The sequence below is a fragment of the Rhyacophila brunnea genome, unplaced genomic scaffold (genome assembly GCF_057557595.1).
Source record: "Rhyacophila brunnea isolate RB1 unplaced genomic scaffold, BYU_Rbru_1.0 scaffold_19, whole genome shotgun sequence".
NCBI classification, from domain to species: Eukaryota; Metazoa; Arthropoda; class Insecta; order Trichoptera; family Rhyacophilidae; genus Rhyacophila; species Rhyacophila brunnea.
In genome coordinates this window covers 36,408,044-36,429,904 of record NW_028232848.1, presented here as the reverse complement: position 1 = coordinate 36,429,904, position 21,861 = coordinate 36,408,044, and the positions used below count along the sequence as shown (strand labels likewise).

General features: G+C 35.6%; 1 protein-coding gene across 2 annotated transcripts in view; it reads right to left on the bottom strand.

Moving 5' to 3' along the window:
* Positions 1-301: 301 nt before the first annotated feature.
* The window catches only part of csw (protein tyrosine phosphatase non-receptor type corkscrew), a 34,757-nt gene continuing 13,197 nt past the window's right edge, over positions 302-21,861 (bottom strand). The window contains exons 3-4 of one of the 2 annotated variants that reach the window (XM_085946003.1): positions 2,928-4,789; positions 302-706 (exon numbers count right to left, since the gene is read on the bottom strand). In XM_085946003.1, coding sequence (XP_085802129.1) covers positions 556-706; positions 2,928-4,768 — 1,992 coding nt within the window. In that variant the 5' untranslated portion in view covers positions 4,769-4,789 and the 3' untranslated portion in view covers positions 302-555. Of the gene's footprint in view, positions 707-1,176; positions 4,790-21,861 lie in introns of those variants that run through there. The other variant, XM_085946004.1, reaches the window with a different exon arrangement.

Genomic DNA, 21,861 nt, shown 5'->3' with positions numbered 1-21,861 from the left:
AATTTGTGGGTTTACGTGAACACGTAAAATAGTTTTTTTTTATATAGGTATATTTATTATTAAATAGACAATGATTAGAATATTTAAATAAAAAATAATATTAATCAATTCGCATCTTTTAGTGGTTATCCGATACTCCCATAGCACCTTCATGGTTTTTTTTCAATTTTCATAGAATTGAATTATTTAAAACAATATTATTCTTTACACAACTCCCTTATATAAATGAGGCCCTAATATTCTTAAATTAAGAGAAGAACTCATCTAAAATAATTAAAAAATTATATTTCATTTTTTTTTTCAAATATAATACATTTTACCTATATGGCTTGTTATGAACATATTTTTTTAAATAATATACATTTATTAAAAGCGGTTATACATGTTTTTAATTACTTTTTTTTACATCGCTCCTGAAAATATTTGAAATATTAATCAACACCCAAGCTAAGGAATTATTTTATGAAATAAATTTTGAAAATATTTTTTAAACAATCTATAATTGACGGAATGGCATGCCCTTAGATATTTTTATTGGTAATATGCATTCATCCCTCAATACCCAATAAATAGCGCCAAAAAATAATTAAGTAAAATTAAAAATGAAAAATTATTAGAAAGCGACAAGCCTAATTTGATGCTTAGCGGCAACACTGGTGTTGTTATCGAAGTATTGCCAGGATTAGAAGATATTATTCCCCACTTCCTTAAAAAAAACAGAAATATAAAAAAAAACACAGTGACGTACGACATTTTTTTTCCTATTGGGTTGTGATCAATGACATTAATATGGACGAATCATCTCGAAAAGAAAATGACACTCACTTTATTGTCGGGTCTGCCGAATGGCATAACGCCATTACAATAAAGGTGATATTGCTATAAATTCCTGATGCTTTTTGTTGGGTCTGCCGAATGGTTCGGTTCGAACGGGTTCGATCAAATGAACATTGACATTAGAAACACTGCTCTAACGCCATTACAATAAAGGTCATATTGCTATAAATTCCCGATGCGTGATATCGCATAATGGAAATTGCGTGACGTCTACCAATACATGCGAATGCGCGAATTTACTTGCTAGCTACTGTATTGAGTGCGTCGTCCATTAATAATGTCATTGGTTGCGATAGATTTCATAGAAGCGATGAAGTATTATTAATTTTTTTTAAATGTTAATCAATATTGCGTGCATCGAAAATTACAATACTATATGTGAGGGGTACAACGTTTCATTAATTACATTACATCTTATATTTTTTTTATTTATTAGATAAGTAGGGTCCGGGTGTGATTTCTCTTGGCACTTTGAATTTAAACAAAGCAATTTAATATTTAGTGTTAAAATCGGAAAATACATAACTATATTACTGATTAAAAAAAAACTTGCACTGTACGCAACCTGGCAACATTTTATAAAATTTATTTTCACCAAAACCACTGTAGGTACATTGACATGTTTTTTTTTATTTATGCAGGTACCTTTCAAATTTAAAGTTTGTTTTTTTTTGTATAATTAAATTCATTTTCATTCATAGTTCCACACCATTTTGGTCATAGCACGTTCACCATATTATAATAATAATAATACAATATTTTAGTCCCATTTTCAAATTTCATTTTATAATACGTAACACTTTCAAATACGTACAGTGCCTACCTAACTACACAACCAATAATAATATACCACTAAATAAAAATATTGTTCGATTCTTAAAAAGCGAGCGTCAGCCAATCGAACTGCCTCACTCGACATTCCAAATTCAAAAAAAAAAAAAAAAAAACATAAAAATCGCGATCATCTTTCAATGAATTTCGCTTTTCAATATAACAATACCAAGTATCCAGAACAATATTAGGTATATTATATTCATTTTCATCACGATTTTGTTTTAAATCACCAAGTTAACTCTCATTATTTGAAAAATATTATAAAGACCGGAGATTAGCAAGATTACGAAATGTATTAATAGCACAAAATACAGGGAGGAAATGGCGCCGTCTCCCAAAATTATATTTTTAAGACAAAGCACCTAATTAGCAACAAAAAACAATTATCTGCTATTTTAAGTGTACTGTGTTAGGTTCTAACTAAAGGGCTGGTTTATAGGAAGACGAGGTTATTTCTGTCGAGGTTGAACAGATCACGTAATGTGAAATATCGTGTCCGGAAACTTGTACGTATGCAGTTCGCTGTATCACACTTCACCGTGAAATGTTGTATCGGAAATATAAATATGGCCGTATATTAAAGACCGTCCAACCTCTTTGAGTTGTATAGTACTGACATAATATTCATGTCTAAACAAAACACGGTTCTTGCCATTTTACACTTGACGGGAAGCCAGCAGCAAATAAATTTTGAAAATAGCCGATATACTGGATTATTTGTTAGGTTAGGTTTTCATTCTTCAATTCACGAATTTTGCCAAAATCAACTGAAAATTGAATTAATGTTCTTGTTGAATCTAATAAAATTGAAGACCGTATAGTAAACGGACATCTCTTTCCGGTGCCACGGTGAAATGTTCTACGTACAATTTACATGTAACCGTGAAATATATCCCACCAGGTATCGGCCTCGTCTAGCCGCCGCATACAAACGCCATAGACAAACTATGCCTTTTTAAGTATGCAACAGATTTTTTTAAATGTCGGTGGTCATGTTACCATGATTGTAAATCATGTCATTCAGTCGTTGATTGAAAATTAAAAAAAAAATGCACCCTGATCGAAGAAAGCCTTAAACATCCACTCCCATCCGAAGAATTCTTTGAGATATCAAAAACAATTAAGTATCACATGAGTCACATGTTCACAATAGACAAACTTCCCCCGTTCGCAGAAATTATAAGATATAAAAGTTCCTTTTGTGATGTTATAAGTAGATTAATTCGCTGAATTAAAATAATTAAACGAATGCTTACATATGATGCCTGGACGCAGGCATAGGAGAATAAACGGGAACTTCAGATGAAATATTCTCATATATAAGATGTGGAGGCGTGGCAGGTCTGGGGGCCATCGAACCGGTTCTTCTGGAGTCCACCACGTCAGTCAAGTCAGCGGAATGCCTTATATTGGTGTACTCCCGTCCGGCCAGCATGGAATGCCTCTCAGCTTTCATCCGCTGGGTGAGAGTGTCAATGTAATGCTGAACAGCCAAATAGACAAACTTGTACTGCGCTTCCGTCTGCACCATGCCGCTTCTTTGTGCTCGCACCATTTGAATGGTTCTCTGTATATCGATCTCGCAGTCGAGACCTTCTCTTTTGATCTGATCGAGGATCATATCGATCACGATAAAGGTGCCAGTTCTTCCGATACCCGCCGAGCAGTGAACGCAAATCGCGGCGCCTCGGGGTCCTCCGGTTTCTCTCATGACTCGTTCCTGGCGTCTGTTGACGTCGTCCAAGAAATTCAGCACGCAGCCCGGGTCTGTCGGCACGCCGTGGTCCGGCCACGCTTGGAATTGGTAGTGGTATATCTTTCTCTCTGGTTCTTCGACGCCTCCTTCGCCAACCCGCGCGATGGAGAATTCTCGCAGAGTATAATCTGCGCTCTGTTGGTAAGAATCAGTCCTCACTCTGTAGGAGCCATACGTTTCGGATTGACCGTCCTGCGGCCAATACCTGGCGCATTTTGTTTTTCCTCTTTCGATTTCTTTCGTCGTCATGACGATGACGCGAGCGTCTTCCTGCCAGACCATCGACCAGAAGTCGCGAATCGTGTACGGCAAACATCCTTGGGTCGCTATGTAGAGTTTCGAGTTCGGTTCGGGGGTCGGGTCGCCGAAATCTAATTCGGTTTCGCCATTGCGCGATCGCATAGCCACGGCGTCCAGATCGACGTTCGTCTGGCGAATGTAATTCGCGTTTATATACTCAGCACCGACTGGAGCATCGGCCGGAATGTCACGGAGCTTCACACGCGTGTGATCGAAAGGTAAAATATTCTTGTATCTGTTTTTATCTTTATTTTCCGGCCGCCCTCCTTCGTCTCTCGAAAATAAATGTCTGCACTCGCGCTGCTGGAGAGATTCGAATTCTTCCCAGAATCCGGCAGTGGCTCCACCTCTTCCGTTCTCTTTCTGCAGTTGTCCTACCCTGATGAAGATAGTTGAAGCGTTGATGCGCGTCGCGTTGAACGGCGTCCGCAAGTGGACTACGCTCCCCGACATCTCTACCATCGGGTTCTTCTTGTAATGTTCAACGAGCCCAGCCAGCGTTGGGAATTTTTCGCCGCCTCCGACGTCGTATTCTCCCCCGTGCCTTCTGATCATAACGTGTATCACTCTGTCTTCGGAGCGCACGGAAAGGACAAAATCCCCCGGCCTGCTGTGAGATTCTCTGACGAGAAAGGATCCGTAGCTTCCTCTCTCCAAGAGCATGCGCTCCGCTTCCTTGGCGGAAAGGTGCCCGTGGAACCAGCGTTCCTCCGTGGGCTCCGCGCAGTTCAACGGATATCGGAGTTCAATAGCGTCGCCGTTTTTCTCCCTCAGGTGTCCCCTATTCTCCGTGTAGTGCTGAACCAATTCCGAGAGCGTAGCGAACTTTTCGCCGCCGTAAAGATCGAAGAAATCCCCTTTATTTTGAATCTTTATGTGGGTGACCTGACCATCGCGCCTGACGGAGAGCGTGAAGTCGCCCGGATTGCTGCAGCTGTGTCGCGCGAGGAACGACCCGTCCACCCCTGAGGACAGAAGCAACTGCTCCGCGCAAACTCCCGTTACTGTTGGATGGAACCATCTGCGCGAACCCATTGCCATGACAGCTTCTCATGCCGGCACCTAGCGCCGACCAAAATCGAAAGTTATTAAACACACAATAATACAACCAAATAAATATTTAAATTTAATACAAGACAAAAAAATAATTCAAAATTTTGTGAGATTTGTCATTAAGTTTACTATCCCAAAAGTGACAGTTTCCTTTAAGGATACAAATAGGCCACTCTGTAGCATAACAAAATACGGAACCAGACTCGTGATCAACAAATCTCATTAAACTTTTGAAATTATTTATCATTTTTAATTCACTAATTCCACCACCAATAATCCTAATAATTAAACTGCATTGCCAAAAACATCAATTACTATTCAATGGCAAAACATTTTGAAACAATATAACAACAAAAAATAGTAAAATGCATGTAAAATAATTAATAAGAAATGTCCTTAAAATCTAATAACCTACAAAATAACATGCATTCGACCATATTATGAAACTGAAATGTGTAAAAGCAACTTGATTAAATTTGAAAGTGTAGTGTGTAGCTAGTGTACAGTGTAAGTGTCTATGTGCATGATGAAAAATAATGTCGGTATTAAACATTCCTGCAGCTCTATTCAAATCTGCAGCAAAATTGTATCCACGACATAATTATTGATAATCTCTTTATTCGTATATATATGTCATACCGTCAAACAGTAGGTGGTGTTGGCTTGTGTGTCTCTGATAATTACCTTAGGAATCGAGGGCATCCGTTGTTTGTTCTCCCACGGTGCAGAACTAACCTGCCATTAGTAATGCCAATTGGGAGGGCAATAACCATGTTTAATGAAATCGCTTCGGATATTGATATATTCCACTTACGTGAGGGTGAATTTAGGTAGACGTTATTTTTTAATTTCTTAAAATAGGGTCTGCTTAACTCATCCGGTGTACTTCCTTGTACCTATATACTTAATATTTTTTGTATTTACACATTGTGTTATGTACATAAAACTGTTTTAAATTTGTTTCTAAATGTCATGTTGTGAACGTCTTAAACTTATAATTTGTAATGTCCACAATATGTAAAAATAAATAAATTGAAATTGAAATTGAAATAAATTGAACAGTATCTATACTATAAATAATTACATTGCGAATATGTTTAGAAGCTACTTACGACTCCATACAATTTTTTGATAAATGTTTCGCCTAAAATTTCGTAATTAAACTTATTTTTCATTTCTTTTAAAATTGACAATGTTTTTTTTTTATTTTATTACTATAATGCGCCAGCAAGACGGCAGCGACTTGCCTGCGCGGTATAGTTTGTGCAAAAAATACCGAACACTTTTACAGCGCTTTAGGTTTGCGCGAGCTACAGTTTTCCCGTCCATACACACGGGCTTCCCGATACAAACCGGTTTGCGCAGGTAAGCTTGTGGTAAAGCATTAGCGTCTAGCGTTTTAATTATACAATTAATATTCCTACTGACTGACACCCTAAGGTGAGAAATATGTGGATATAATATTATCAGTAGTAAATCATCCATCACCTGCAAATTTAATGTAATTTTATAATTTGAAGTAAATACATAATATATACAAATACATACATATTTTCATCTCGTTTTCTCTAGTACCTACACATGCGCATCTAAAAAATACGTAAATAATTCATTAAAATTCGCATGCGCAAAAGAAGTTGCGCAACTAATTTACCCTATTGCACAATCAGTAGATTCCCTTGCGATAAAATACCGCGCCACGGGTTCAAATTGCGTTGAGTAACCAAGGTGATGAATGATGACTATACGCTTATCTCTGGATACACTGAATAATGATGTTGTTTCACAATTTACCGATGTCACAACTGCGAATATCACATAGGTACATTTATGGGTCAACATCATCAGCCGGGGTTGATCCACTGCTGGATGAACGCCTCCCCCATCACCTACCACTCCTCTCGGTCGCTAGTTTTTCGTTAATACGTAAATCCATCGAACTTTATAAATTCGTGTATCCAGCGGATTTAGGGCATCCCCGTGGGCGTTTATTGTCCCTCGAGTACCACATCCAGGGAACTCCGAAATAATAGGAACTCAAATACCTAACGGGTAAGGAGTGGCAGGTAACCGATCTCGAGTAAGGATTAATCCGGGATAAACTTAAATACGTGTCAAGAATACGTCATACGTCGAATACTGATAACTGCTTTCGGTTTATGCATTGACGCCCATTTAATATTGGTGTATTACACGCACTATTTCACGTGCATAGTGCGTGTTTCATTTTCGTATGACACTCATACATTCAAAACCCTGTATCAAAATGTAGTGTATTGAATATTGCCTATCGGAATTATATTTATTATCTGTTCTGTGACCACATCGATGTGTATACATTATAATTACAAACTAAAACATATGTATAGAATAGCCTAGCGCATATACGCCATTTTTGCCATATATACCTACCCACTAGAGGTGAATTGGAAATACTGTCATCAGTTTGTGTACTCAAGTTTCGGATGAAACTACCCATACTCAGTATGTGTGGCCCAATAAACTTATTCCAAAAAACTTGTGATGATATCATCGCGAGCCGCTGTTCTGCGCACTCGCTAGTTGGTAGAAAACACTATTGACATTAAATGCGCGCGAACGAAATAGCACTTGAATATAGGTATATTTTAATTTATTAGTCTATTGCGTTCGAATGTTTGTATAATAGGTCATAAATTTTGTGTCGCAGCACAGTGCTGAGATGACGCACAGGCTTAGACTTGTTATACGACCGCTCAAAACATGTTTGAAATTTTAAAAAATCACTGTTATTCATGTTTGTTAACAAGAATGTTGTAACCTAACAGAAAAACAACTCATAAATTTAAAATGTGTTTAAAATTTTATAATAAATGGGACTTTTCGACAAGCGGAGCTCAGCGTATTTTAAGCGATTCTATTGAAGCCGATACACAGTCTGAGTTCCCTGAGCCGATACGTATTTCAAATACTAATATGGAGTTGGTTTTAGTTTCAGTTGAGTATGAAACTTTTGTCGCATACGCACGCCAGACGATCTATATAGTATTCCAAATACTAGTAAGTATTTTGGAACAAGTTTCTATACTAAGTATTTTTTTATACTGGAGTAAGTATACTTAGTCTTCAAAATCGACCAGTTTTCCCATCTACCCACCCTACTTACCGGAGTAAGAAATATTTTCAGATAGACGATAACATAATATTTCGCATGTAAACCCAGTATTAAAATTGTGTTGATAAGGACGAATTATTACTATTCCAGCAATAATCCGAATAATAAAGCACTGCCCCTATAAAATGACACCCCAAGTAAGGGGTCGGGGAATGTTTAGAGTATTGTAAAGGCGTAAAAATTCATATAAACGTATATGTATTAAAAATACAAAAATGGTTTTTAAAATTGCGCACGTATAAGTAGCGATAAAGATGCTGCTGCCTTTCGCAACAAGATACCTTTGCGAATAACGTTTTTCGACCATAATGAATTTAAAGTAGGTATTTAAATCGCTTGGACCCGAGACAGCATATAAGTTACTTAGGCATACAAATGTCCTCATATTAATTCACCAAAAATGAGACAGGACCAATGCCTGAACAAAAACGAACCATTTCTACGGCTGAATTTAATATTTTTTGTACTCGTCACCGGTAAATATTGCTTTAGATGATTACATTTAAAAACTGCGAGTATGTCTCGATGAAATTTATTGTTTTTGTGTTAAATATTTATATAGTGGTAATTTATTATTTTTAGTTAATTTAGTAAAACATTAAGGCACAGTAGAACCTCAATTTTATTATTATTAACTTAACTATGAAACTTTATACCATCATGTTGCTTTGATGAAATTTATTGTTTTTGTGTTAAATATAAAGTTAATGGTAATTATTTTTAGTTAATTTATTAAAAAATATGGTTAACTATGCTGTGTTTAAATTTGGTAGCCGTATTGAGAAGTAACGTGATGGTATAACGCTTCATAGTTAAGTTAGTATCTAATAATAAAATCGAGGTTCTACTGTGCGTTATACGCAAGAAACACGGCTTCATTTTGCCGAACAATAGCCACTCTCTTTATATTATCATTTAATATTCTGAGCTGCTATGACTTTTTAATTTGTTTTTAAATCTATAGTACTATTTTGATAATCCTATATTTCGGCTCCTAGTTCAGAGGGTTTTCTACAACGTCTATGCAGTTGACAATGCATACACAAATATTTAAATCAAATATGCCATCTATGTCACAAATATGACAACCATCATATAAATAATAATAAATTGTATAAATTTATGGATTTGAAACACCAGACGTGACACTCAAATATTCTATCAACGTTAGATGTAAACCATAAAATAAGCCGGCAAGTTAGGAACTTCACCCGATTCAGACTTCCATCACTTTCCGTCTTTAAGTCAATCCGTCAACATGTAATTGAATTCATAACTAAGTATTAAAATAGCACGACGGGTTTATGCCATTCAAATCAATCCTAATAATCATTGAACACACATAATTTGAAAACATCTCACATATATATATATATATACCTCCCCACTAGAAAAAATCATATTTGAAAAAAATATGAAGTACGACGGGATTTGAACCCGTATACCCACTGTTGCATTAACCAATTATGCCATTAACCAATTATTATATATATGGAATGTTACATTCTCAAAATCTTGTGAATTGTTCGTTGAATATAAGAATTAGTTTATTAAAAATTGTTAGCAAGTTCAAGGAGACGTTATAATAAAATAATTGGCGAGAGCCGGACATCGGTTAGTAATTAAGGTAATCAATTTCCTTGATTTAATACACGAAAACCGATAGTCAATAATAATGCAATTTAAAAAGCGTTTTATGTATGACATATTAGTTTAAATTGTCGCAATTTGACAGGACGCTCGTAGCATAAGTTAGCGCGATACCAGTGGTTATACGGGTTCAAACCCGTCGAGCTTCGTATTTTTTTTCAAATATGATTTTTTCGACTGGGTATATATATGTGAAATGTTTTCATGTTATATGGAATGTTACATTCTCAAAATCTTGTGAATTATTCGTTGAATATAAGAAATAGTTTACTAATAATCATTGTTACAATATTTATCCTGCCATATGTCCATGACTGACTCACGACCTTCGCTCAACATGACGAATGATAAACGTGGGATGCTTGGCTCCATAGCCACAATAAACAGCTAACCTTACAAGACTTTGATAAAATTCTTCATGAAACCCAATAAATCAAAAAAAATAATGGCAGTATTTCAAATAATAGTATCCAGTATCAATAACAATCGATCCATCAAGACTCACCGACACTCGTTGGAATGCAACGGCCACTCAATCCCAAACAGCCTCAACCGAGGCGGAGGCCTTCGAGCCACGCTTCTTCTCCTCCTACGTCTCCTTCTTTCCACGAGAACCAGTTCGTCGCCACTCCTCACAATGTAAGAACTCCGCAGAGTCCCTCTCTCGTCGTCGGAGTCATCTTTGTCCTTGGCTTTTGCGCCGGTTTCTTTGACGGTGGCCGCCTCTTCCGCGGCTTTGGCTGAGCTCTTGGCCTCTTTATCCCTGTCTCGCTTGCGGCGGGATGTGTGGAGACCGAATCGTCTGCAGACCTTCTCCATTCGCGAAGATTTTCACATCACCAGCGTCAACTATCTCATAAGTCGAGAATTACATCGCGTAACACTGACTACATTCAGAACACAGCCATCGTCAAAGCTAACTTGTAATATGTATCAGCATATAACAGATATTTCTCTTTAACTAATTAATACGTGCGACCAACTATTATTTCGTCGAATAAAAATCCTTTTTTAAAGAACTTTGCTTTAATAGATATATCCACTGGAATTGATTCAATTTTTTTGTTGTAACCTGTTGATAGGCATATCCAAGCCAAATCGTTATTTAAAAATTCTACTTCTGTCTCACAAAAGAATCAATAGTGAACCGTAATAGGTACATATAATATATAATTTTGTTTAAATTAATGCCTTAATATTTTTTATTTATTTTTTTGTTATTATTCCAAAGCTTAATTCACAATAATTGTCATGCTCACTTTTTAGCACAATAATCTCATAGCTTTTCATTGAATGTAACACACAGCTAATGGAGACTAAAACTGCACACACTTTCACATAAATGTTGATATGCTTCTAAATACTGTTTCCCACAATTAAGTTAGATGTATTTTTTACCTATTTATTGTATGTTTGTTAAATTTCACAATTATAGCCCATCCCTACGAAAAGTATAATGAGAATAATATGTAAATATTATGACGGCAATGTAAACTATATTCAGTAATAATGTAAACTAAACACTGTCAATAACATATGTATATATTCTGAGATATCGAGGTAGACAATTAAAATTCTGGCAATGCTTTTTCTTCAAATGAAAATTAACGAAACATCTTGAAAATAATTTTCAACTAGTTGTATCGGAAATATATGGCTGTATAATATCAAAGACAGTCCAACATCTTTGGGTCGTATAGTACCTATTTAATACATCTATGTATAGTACTGACATAAAATTAATGTCTAAATAAAACACGGTTCTTGTCGGTTTACTTTACACTTTACGGGAAGTCAACAGCAAACAAATTTTGAAAAATAGCCGATATACTGGATTATTTGTTAGGTTAGGTTTTCAATTTCGAATTCATCAATTATGCCTAAATCAGCTCTTAAAATTGAATTAATGTTCATATTGAATCTAATAAAACGGTCATCTCTTTCCGATAGAAAAAGCTCACGGCGAACTGTGCCATGGTGAAATGTTTTACGTACAATTTACATGTAACCGAATTAGGCATAAGTACATAATATCACTGATGTTGTCGGTTATTTTTTTTTAAATTAAGCCAGCACATACCAAAACATAATCGATAAAAAATATGCTTTGGATTAGGCAGGGTTTAATTAAATTTCAAAAAATATCTACATATTTCAGTCTTACTTCAATGAAAACAAATACGTGACAAAGTTTAGTGTGCACTAATTATGTCGGATCTTTACAGTCTACCTCCACCCTTCGCCGCTGATATTGACTCACATCGTTTGGCACGTTACCATGAAAATAGATGACAAATAAAAGAAAACATTCACAATAATTATAAAACACACGAACATTTTGTGTTTTTGTTATCCTGTAGTGAGTAGCTACCTATTGCATATCATAATAAGCTCAACAAACAAGACGTGACAACAATTTTGCAATAGTCAATTTTACAGCAACAAACTTCAAAAACAACATGTAATCTTGGAACGGCGTAAAGTTACACAATTGCCACTTAGATACTAATTGGCAAAGTTACCCTACAAGAGAGATATTTTTATACCACGTCTATTGAGAATATAACCAACTTTCAAATTTGGAACGCCTTATAAAATTTTAAGCTTGGAACGCTCCAAATCGTCTTATAAATTTTCAAATTTGGAACACTTCAGAACGCCTTATAAGAGTTCGAACTTTCGAATTTAGTATTAAAGTATTGAAATACACCAATGACGGCACGTTATATTACTATATAGAATAAGGTAATGTTTTGTATCCGCATCCAGGAGGACAGTGCAATTTTCCACCTCAATAAACAAGAGACAGTCCACGTCGATATTGTTATGACGTAGGAAAATGGCCGCTCGCTAGACCGGAAAAACGCGATTAATCCCATTAAAAGCCTTTTTGAAACAGCTCTACCCAAAAGAGTTCGTTAAACGAAACATTATTTGACTGACGTATTCGCATAAGCGCTCGGCGGTGAGATAATAAAACAAATAGTTTTTTTATTACAAGCACAATATGGTAACTTATCATCACTGGCTCTACAATTTTGTGTGGATCTAATTGATAAAGCTACATAGAAAGTCCATCGAGTAAAATAAAGATAACGGCAAAGTCGCAGAGAGGAAATCTGAACGCCAAGTATTGTAAACCAACTCCTCCATTGAAGTTGATGATTTCTTTGATTGAAGCTGACAGGGGTCTAGCCTGGGGGCCCGGGCTAAGGAGGGGCCCGGCGTGGCGAGTCGACCAGATAAGTGAGATAAACACACATCACATATTTGCTTTAATAGCAAAAAAGGCGCTATTTTTCTTCCGTAATGTTATAATTTTAAATTATGTAGTTGCACATATAATTTTTAATTGTGTATCGTTATCGTTACTCGACAACTCCATAATTCAAATGGATGTATTAAAATATACAACAAAACACTAAATATACACATTAATTTTACCGCGCACACAATTTTAAAAACACTACTGTAAAGCGTCACACTGGCTTTATCCTTAGCGATAGGTAGGGGGCCCGCCAAAGATCCTAGCTTGGGGGCCCGCTTCAGGATGTGGGGCCCATGATTTCACCACCAAGAAACATGGTAATTGGGACTATTAGGAGTATGTACACTGTTCGCTCATAAATATATCCACAAATAACGCGAAGAACACGGTGTCTATTAAAACATAATGTTATATTGAATGTTTTACCAATGAGTTTATATTCTGAAACAACTATATGTGTCGCTAGATTTCAAAATCAGCCAATTCCATTATATATGAATAGGAGAAAAACAGCTTTTTGTTTTCTCAAATACACAGTCACAAGGGTGAAAGTTTATATTATTTCGAGTATAGAATATTTAAAATTAATAAATTCCACATTTTGATGATGCAGAAATGTTAGAAAGAAGTAGTTCTTCAGCAATTCACAAAAAAGTCAATAATACCTAAAGGCGGACTTGGCTGATTTTGAAATGTAGCGACACATATATCAAGATATGTCAAGCATGGCCCCCACAAGGGGGGGAGCGAGGCTCTATCCTAGGAGCCCGGGCTTAGGGGGGTCCGGCGTGGCGGGTCGACCAGTTAAGTGAGAAAAACACAAACCACAAATCTGTTCGAATAGTAAAAAAGTCTCTGAATGAATATTTACATTTTAAAATACATGGCTGTGCGATGCAATTTGTTGTGATATATGGCTATTTACCCAATATGGCGAAAGATTGCATGTTACTTGGCTACCACAAAAGGAGGTCACGATCAGTGCTTCATAATATGATGATAAGTGCCGAAAACTCAATAGATGGATTTATTTAAAAATTGCTGAAAATACACAGAATCACCGTAACTCTGGGGTTACGCGGAAATCATTTTAGGAATACTACTGTCGACTACATGTGGGGGGCCGTCATATATGCTGACCTGGGGGCCCGCTTCAGGATGTGGAGGCCATGATATCAAGTGTCATATATATATATATATATATATATATATATTATATAAATTTAAAAGTTATGTGATATATTTATTTGTTTACTTATTTTACCGGATTTGTGTTATCTGCCATTATCGTTAGTGTTAATCCGCGTATATCTAAAAACTATCTATCGAGAGTTTATCATCAGTAGTTTGTTCTCTCAATATGATGCCAATTGGGAAGGCAATAACTGTGTTATTTTTGATTTAATGATTGCTAGTATTCAATTCAAGATTCGCAGTTTTATGATGTTACCAACTCCAGTGTGTACACAACTTAATAATTACACAATAATTATTCTAATTGGTGGTGGTTTCATAGTATTCCAGATGAATCGGTAAGTGACCTGGAATTCACGTTTTGGTACCATCAAGTTCTATGTAGATATATCTATATACCTATGGAATGTATACATAGAGACCTGTTCCCACTCGATTTTCGAATCCTGAGAATTCTGAGTATTAGCTTCTGACAAAAAAATATTTGTCAACGATAGACGTGTAATTTAAAAAGAGAAGTACTGAAATCTCTAACCACTAATCTCATAATTTCCTTAGGATGACATCTCGGAAAAAAACATTTAATAAAATGTCATATAAACGAGATCATCAATCAACAGAATGCCATTCTTTTGTATTCAGTTTTTTTATTTATAGTATATATTCATACTATGTTGTGTAGCAGTGGTGAGGGGTGGAGGTAGGCTGTTAAGATCCGACATAAATAGTGCATACTAAACTTCAGTCAGTCGTACTTATTTGTTTTCACTGAACTAAAAATACAAATTGCATATGGTGCTGGTTTGTTTTTAAAATTCAATTAAACCCTACCTATTCCAAACCATAATAGTTTATATATGATATGGTCGATCCGACAAAAACAGTGCACACTTTTTCCACTCATAATTATTTGTTTTCGTTGAATTAAAAATATATTATTACAGATGGTGTTATGTATGCCAGGATCTTTGGTACCCCCCCCCCCTCCTCCTCTGACTTTTTTTACTATTAGAGTCAATTTTGTGATGTGTTAATCTCACTTATCTGGTTGACCCATCACGCCGGGCCCTTGGGCTAGAGCCCTATCAACCCCTCCCCTGTAGGGGCAGTATTATCTACTGTGATTTGGATTAAGCAGGGTTTTATTGAATTTTAAAAACTAACAAACCCTATGAACACATTTTATTCTTAGTTCAATGAAAACAAATACGATTCACTGACTAAATTTAATTTAGTGTGCACTATTTATGTCGGATTTTAACAGCCTACCTCCACCCTTCGCCACTGTTGTGTAGTAGTACTTGACACAAAAAAAAATATCGATTGCAGAATATCATTTGTTTTATCGAATCCCGGGATTGAAAAAAAACTAGTCTCGCAATAACAGAATTGAAAATTCTGCCCAACAATTTCTAGCAGTTGGAAAACTCTATACCTAATTAGAATTGAAATAACTTCACGTTCAATTGTATCGTTATTTTAATATATTAATTAGCTTTTACGTAAAAGGCGCAGTAAAATCGATAGAATTAATTAGTGGAAAATAGAGGGGAGAGGCAAACATTGCCTGTGTGGAAATTCTTTTTCTATTTACAACAACGTCCCATAATAAGAAATTATTGGGTCAGGCGCCACACCTTTTTAAATGAAAAAAAGAAAACATTAAAGGGATACCCACCCGAAACGAAGGTAGGTAATCCGTTTGTGGATATTTTTGCCGCGAGTATGGTTGTTGGATTTATATTTTTAGACATTGTAACGCCGGCTGCCGTGCCTCGTATGGCAAGACATCGAAATAGGGTAGAGCAGCGGTAGTGAGAGATCGTTCCGGAAATCAAGTCCTTGTCCCGAATTACGGGTAGAAAAATTGGGTGAATGTGGTGAATGCGGAAAACTTCCGGCTATGTTGCTATTGCCGTAAGCCGGCTCTCACATTAAAACTCGTCTCGTCTAAAACGTGTCGAATACATCACAAACAACAGAATGGAGCTCCGCAGATTGGTCGAATGCGACTGTTTCGTTTAAAAAAAAATGGCTGTTGCAATCGACTAGTTGCATCCTTCTCGTGCTCCGAGTCGAAGAGTCGAAGTCACAAACAAACACCTACGAATTGGTCATTCCTATACCGCATTCAAATATATATACGCTTCGAAGGCTGCGCGCGACTGTCGCTAGGTAGATGTGCGCAGTCTTCACAAGCAACACTGGATCTCAGTTCTCGGAAGGTTTGTTCGGCATACGGAGAGTTTTGATGTGTGATGTGGTCTCATGCCGCAGTATGATGCGTTTCCTGCTGGCATGCAAAGATAACTGTCTAGTTTCGTGAAGGTGTCTTTACACTGTTGATGAAGTGGCCCTGAATGTCAGCTATTTATTGCACGTTAATCTTAAATGTGAACCAACCAGTGATTTTAAAGCATCAACAAAAGACCAGTAAAAATCAAAAATCAACACTTTCAATAGAAATCATAGTTATTATTGTAAGGTTGTAGCGTTAAACTTCTATGGGAAATGAAACAACATGCCATAATCATGGCGTATTATTATCTTCTTCAAAAGATTGATAGTCCGCCATTTTTGTTTTGGGATAATAGAACCTTTTTTTTGTTAAAATACAGGAGACACAACATAGCAGGAACCGGAACTACGGGTCTTGAGTGTGTAAAAATATGAGATAAACACGTGTTAAAGAATATAGTATTTTTGATAGTTTCGTCTGGATCATAATAATAATATGCATTAAATTTTGTCACATATGTGTATTCGTGCATTCAATATTTGAGGGCAGTACTACGCACATTTTGTTTTACTTTGGGTTTTATGGCCTGCCCGTCAAAAAGTACCCTGCTTCAAAACATTGGTCCATGGCGATGGCTTTTACATTTCTATATTAATGATCTGCTCTGTGTTCAAAATATTAAGTCAACAATCCGGTTCACAATATACAAAAGCAAAATACGTATTCACAAATAGTTGACGACTTTCTCTTCTCGAGATATACCTAATAAGAAAAGTTTATTTTCGTTTCGATTTTTTAGAGATTTTCATTTCTCAATAAACCATCAACGAGAAACTCGAGATTTTTTTACCAGGAATATATTTATTTATTTTCGGAAATCGTGTATTGAATTTGAGTTAGGAAAAAATGGCAAGAGGTAAAAAACGAAACAAAATTCTCGAGAGTCAAAATATATTCTTGAATTCCAGAATTTTCAAATCACAAAAATCGAAAAAATGATATAGACACTTTTGTTCAAGCACACGTCGATATGGGGAAACCATGGCCCCCACAAGGGGGGGGTTTGACAGTGCTCTAGCCTGGGGGCCCGGGCTCAGAAGGGGCCCGGTGTGGCGAGTCGGCCAGATATGTTAAATAAACACACATCAGAAATTTGCTTTAATAGTGAAAAAAGTCTCCTGCAGCGCTATTTTACTTCAATACTGTTATTATATTAAAATATGTGGTTCTGTGATAAAATTTTTAATTGTGTGTCGATACTCGACAACTCCATAATTCAAATGAATGTGTTAAAAATACACCCCAATTTTACAGAGTACACCATGCTTCCCAGGTCTTTTCGGATGTTACGGTATTAGAACTTTTATTTAATTCTTTAGTTCGAAGCAGACTTGAGAGTGGGTCTATTGTTTGGGCTCCTCATCAGTTGAAGTATGGCCTTATGGTGGAGAGGGTTCAGAAGAAATTCTTGAGACTCCTTTATTTGAGGTTGTACGGATACTATCCGTGGCTTTATCCAACTGACTTTCTCTTAGGCATGCTTACATACTGCAGTTTGCAATTTAGAAGAACTCTTTATTTAGCTATGTATTTTTTTCGACTTATACGAAGTATAAATGAGAACTCTGCCATTCTGGGCAGTGTTGACCTGTGTGTCCCTGATAACTATCTTAGAAATAGAGAACATCAGTTGTTTATTCTCCCAAGGTGCAGAACCAACCTGCCACTGGTAATTCCAATTGGGAGGGCGATAACTATGTTCAACGAAATTGCTTCGGGTGTTGATATATTCCACCTACGTGAGGATGAGTATAGGTGGACGTTATTTTATAAATTTTTAAAATAGGGTCTGCTTAACTCATCCGGTGTATTTCCATGAACCTATATAATTAATATTTTTGTATGTACATATTTCTACTGTTTAATAACATACTATCTACCTCTTTTTTATGTCATGTTGTGAACATCTTAAACTTATAATTTGTAATGTCCACAATATGTAAAAATAAATAAATTGAATTGAATTGAATTGAACCATTCAGAAAACACTACTGTAAAGCGTCACACTGACTTTACCCTTAGCGATAGATAGGGGGGCCCGCCAAAGATCCTAGTCTGGGGGCCCGTTTCAGGATGTGGGGGCCATGGGGGAAACTAAGCGAAAAAATAAGCGTTGCCTTCTGAGTAAAGCTTTAAGAGGGTATAATTCACGAGTGTGGAGAAATATAGAATAAATTTAAACGCATATAAAAGAATATGGCATTTTCAATAGTTACATTATTATTATGATATTATGCATTAATGCACGACACTCGATTGGCTTTGTATTTCTTGAGTTGTATAAAATAAAACTGGCTACGAAGCCTAGGTACAAGGAGGCAGATTTTCATATTTCTATCTTATTCATTAATCTCTTCAGTGATTCACTGCGTCCAACAGTCACCCTACAACATTGACGACGTGTGAATAACGTCAACATTTTACGACAATTAATTCTCAAGTACCAAGACACATATTCGAATTTACTAACACCGTATACGCCAAGATTAATTCTCCGTTAGACAGTTAATCCACTGCGCCCGGCTTTACGGAAACAATAGAGATATCATTCCACCGCCCCTGTCTATAAATTCGTATAATAATATAATATTGCGCCCTTTCACCAACCCCACGGGGTCGTTACCGCCGCTACGAAATTGCCTAACATCTACCCCTAAAATCGTTCGATATGTATCACATAATCTATTTTATTTAATTAAATTCTTAGGCTGGACTAGGTGTTCATGTTTATGGGATCGTAAATCTTCACAGATCTCGAGATCTTTCGCTTTTTGGAAATTGTAGAGAAATTTGCATTGCTTTTGTACCTATACATCTTACGCAATAAGGGTTGACAAAACGATTAAATAAAAAAAAAATGATTAGGTATAGGTACAAGTCATACAGTTCGTTTAAACGTATTTACCGAAAGAATGAAACATGGTTAACACTCCCGTTACTGTAACGTCACCTTAGGTTACCTAGTCTATTAAACTGTTAAATGTTTCAGTTAATAGTATGCACTTCGTCATCTTCATATTCCGGCTATTCGGGTCCACATGCGCCACGTAGATCAAAAAGGAGAATTTTATGGTATTTTCAGATCATAAATAACCCTGGACATTCCTTAAACGTTGTAGATAATCTATTTATATAATTTTGAAGCCTCATTATCCTTTATATTTATTTTAAACATTTTATGACTGCATAAAGTATTTTTATTACAAAAAATAGTATTCTTTTAAACCTTTCAATCTAATGTTTTGGAATATGGTCATATTTCTGTACATCCATGTGCAGTGATGTTAAGATTTTTTAAATTTATTAATTTTTAAACGCATTTATAAAACCATTAGTAAAATTGTTGTTAACATTATATAGTGAAATATTTACGATAAAATATTATATTTATAATCTCTGTCATCCCAAATTTGACAAGAATTAGGCATTCTATTATTCAAAAATGGGCACTATTAACACATTTGAAGATAATTCTAAAGATACTGATTATAAGCTATGTTTTTGACCATTTAAATGTGATAAAACATCCTACGAATAATGATTTTTTTATAATAATTATTGACCTAAGAATAGGGTAGTATTTTTTTGAAATACGCCATTTCTATTGGCATTTCATTTGATTTCTAGTTTACCTACTGGAATATTGTTAACCTCATACGGTAACCTAAGGTTACATCACCGGAACGGACGGAATTTATTAGCTTCGTAAAGGGAAGGTTAATTTTGTAAACTTCACGGATACATATTTATTAAAGCCCACTAAGTTGGTTTTTCTTATTTCTTAACTCGAGTAAATGGCTTTTGATATTCATTGTATATATTAATAGCGAGGTGTTGTATTATTGGCTATCCATGTACCTACTCTCGTGACGATTTGTTTTTTTTCAAATTGCGAATTGCCAAACAAAACTTTTAGTAGTGAATGTTTTTTTTCTTCAGATGGACCTCTAATGCGAAGACATTCGAAGCTAACCTAATAGGTAGACGTGAGTTTTTTTTACAACATTTTTATTAACTCGTATTCTTGTTTGTCCGGTGGTTGTTTGTCTAGTACAAATCTTGCAATCGATTTTTAACTAACTTCCCAACTAGCTAGACATTTGAAACTTTTAGAATATATCAGAACACGACGCCAATGCATTCTTTTAATACTTTTAGCCATCTTTAAAGAAGAATTATTTGAAGAATTGAAGAACAGTTTATGTATAATGTAGTTATTTGTCATTAAAAGTATTTTTTGTTATATTTTCGTTTTTATTTTATTTTCCGTAAAAATTGATAAAAAAATCAATCCCGAAAGTTTCGGGATTATGTTTATCAATCCCGGGATTCATAGGTATCGAAAATAGCTCGGGATCCCGGTATCCCTAGTTTGAATGGAAGAAAATAAAAAGAAAATATACATCATTGAAAATCTCTACATCTCTAGAGAAGGTTATCTGATAAACCTAACACGAGGATACAGTTATGATCCAGAAGAAGGCTGACGAAAGTAAACGAATAAGAGTACTCACTTAGAATCATACAGTAGGCATATTGTAAAACGTCAAGAGGAGTGTTATCATATTCGAAAGAAAACGAAAATTCTAGAATAAACTGCTGTTTTTTTATATATTTACCTAAAACTCGTACAAAATATAGTTCCGTTCATAGACCTAACAATTGGACAGTATTTAAAGGTTAGTTTCACACTTGTAATTTAATTTCTTAATAATAAATCAATTCAGGCCATCGTAGTATTTGCTAATATATGTGTCGCGTTTAGCAAAATGTTTTTATGAGTCAATCAAAACGTTAAATAATCGCTTCTTCGAAACCGCTACACATTGTAATCGATTCATTGTATTTTCGAAAACGAGTTTCATTTTATTGTGTTCTACACACACCGTGTACTCAGTGGCGAGGGGTGGAGGTAGGCTGTTAAGGTTCGAAATAAATAGTGCACATTAAACTTAGTCATACTTATTTGTTTTCATTGAATTAATAATACAATTTGCAGATGGCGCTGGTGAGTTCTTTTTCAATTCAATTAAAACCTGCCCAAACCAAACCATAATAGTTTAGGTATGCTATGGCCGATCCGACAAAAATCGTGCACACCTTTTCAGTCATATCAATTTGTTTTTTGTTGAATAGCGTTTAATAATTTAATTTTAAAAACCAATATACAGTATCTACCCATTGTAGTTTTAGTTCAATGAAATTGCCCTTGACGTGATAGGTAGGTAATGGAGTTTTTACCTACTTTATTGTATTAATGTAGTGTATAAGTTAGAGTGAAGAGTGTTCTTTGTCAGTGTGTGTTTACCTTTGGTGATTTATACACAGCGACTGAAGATGCCGAAATGCGAACCCCGGGTCGCAAAAAACGTCAAATGGAATAGTACAAAACTTAAATCCATTCAAATTCCATCAAGTACCTTCGGTCGATAGTATTAATATTGAAAACAAATACGTTTGACTGGCGAAGTTTAGTGTGCACTATTCATGTCGGATCTTAACAGCCTACCACCACC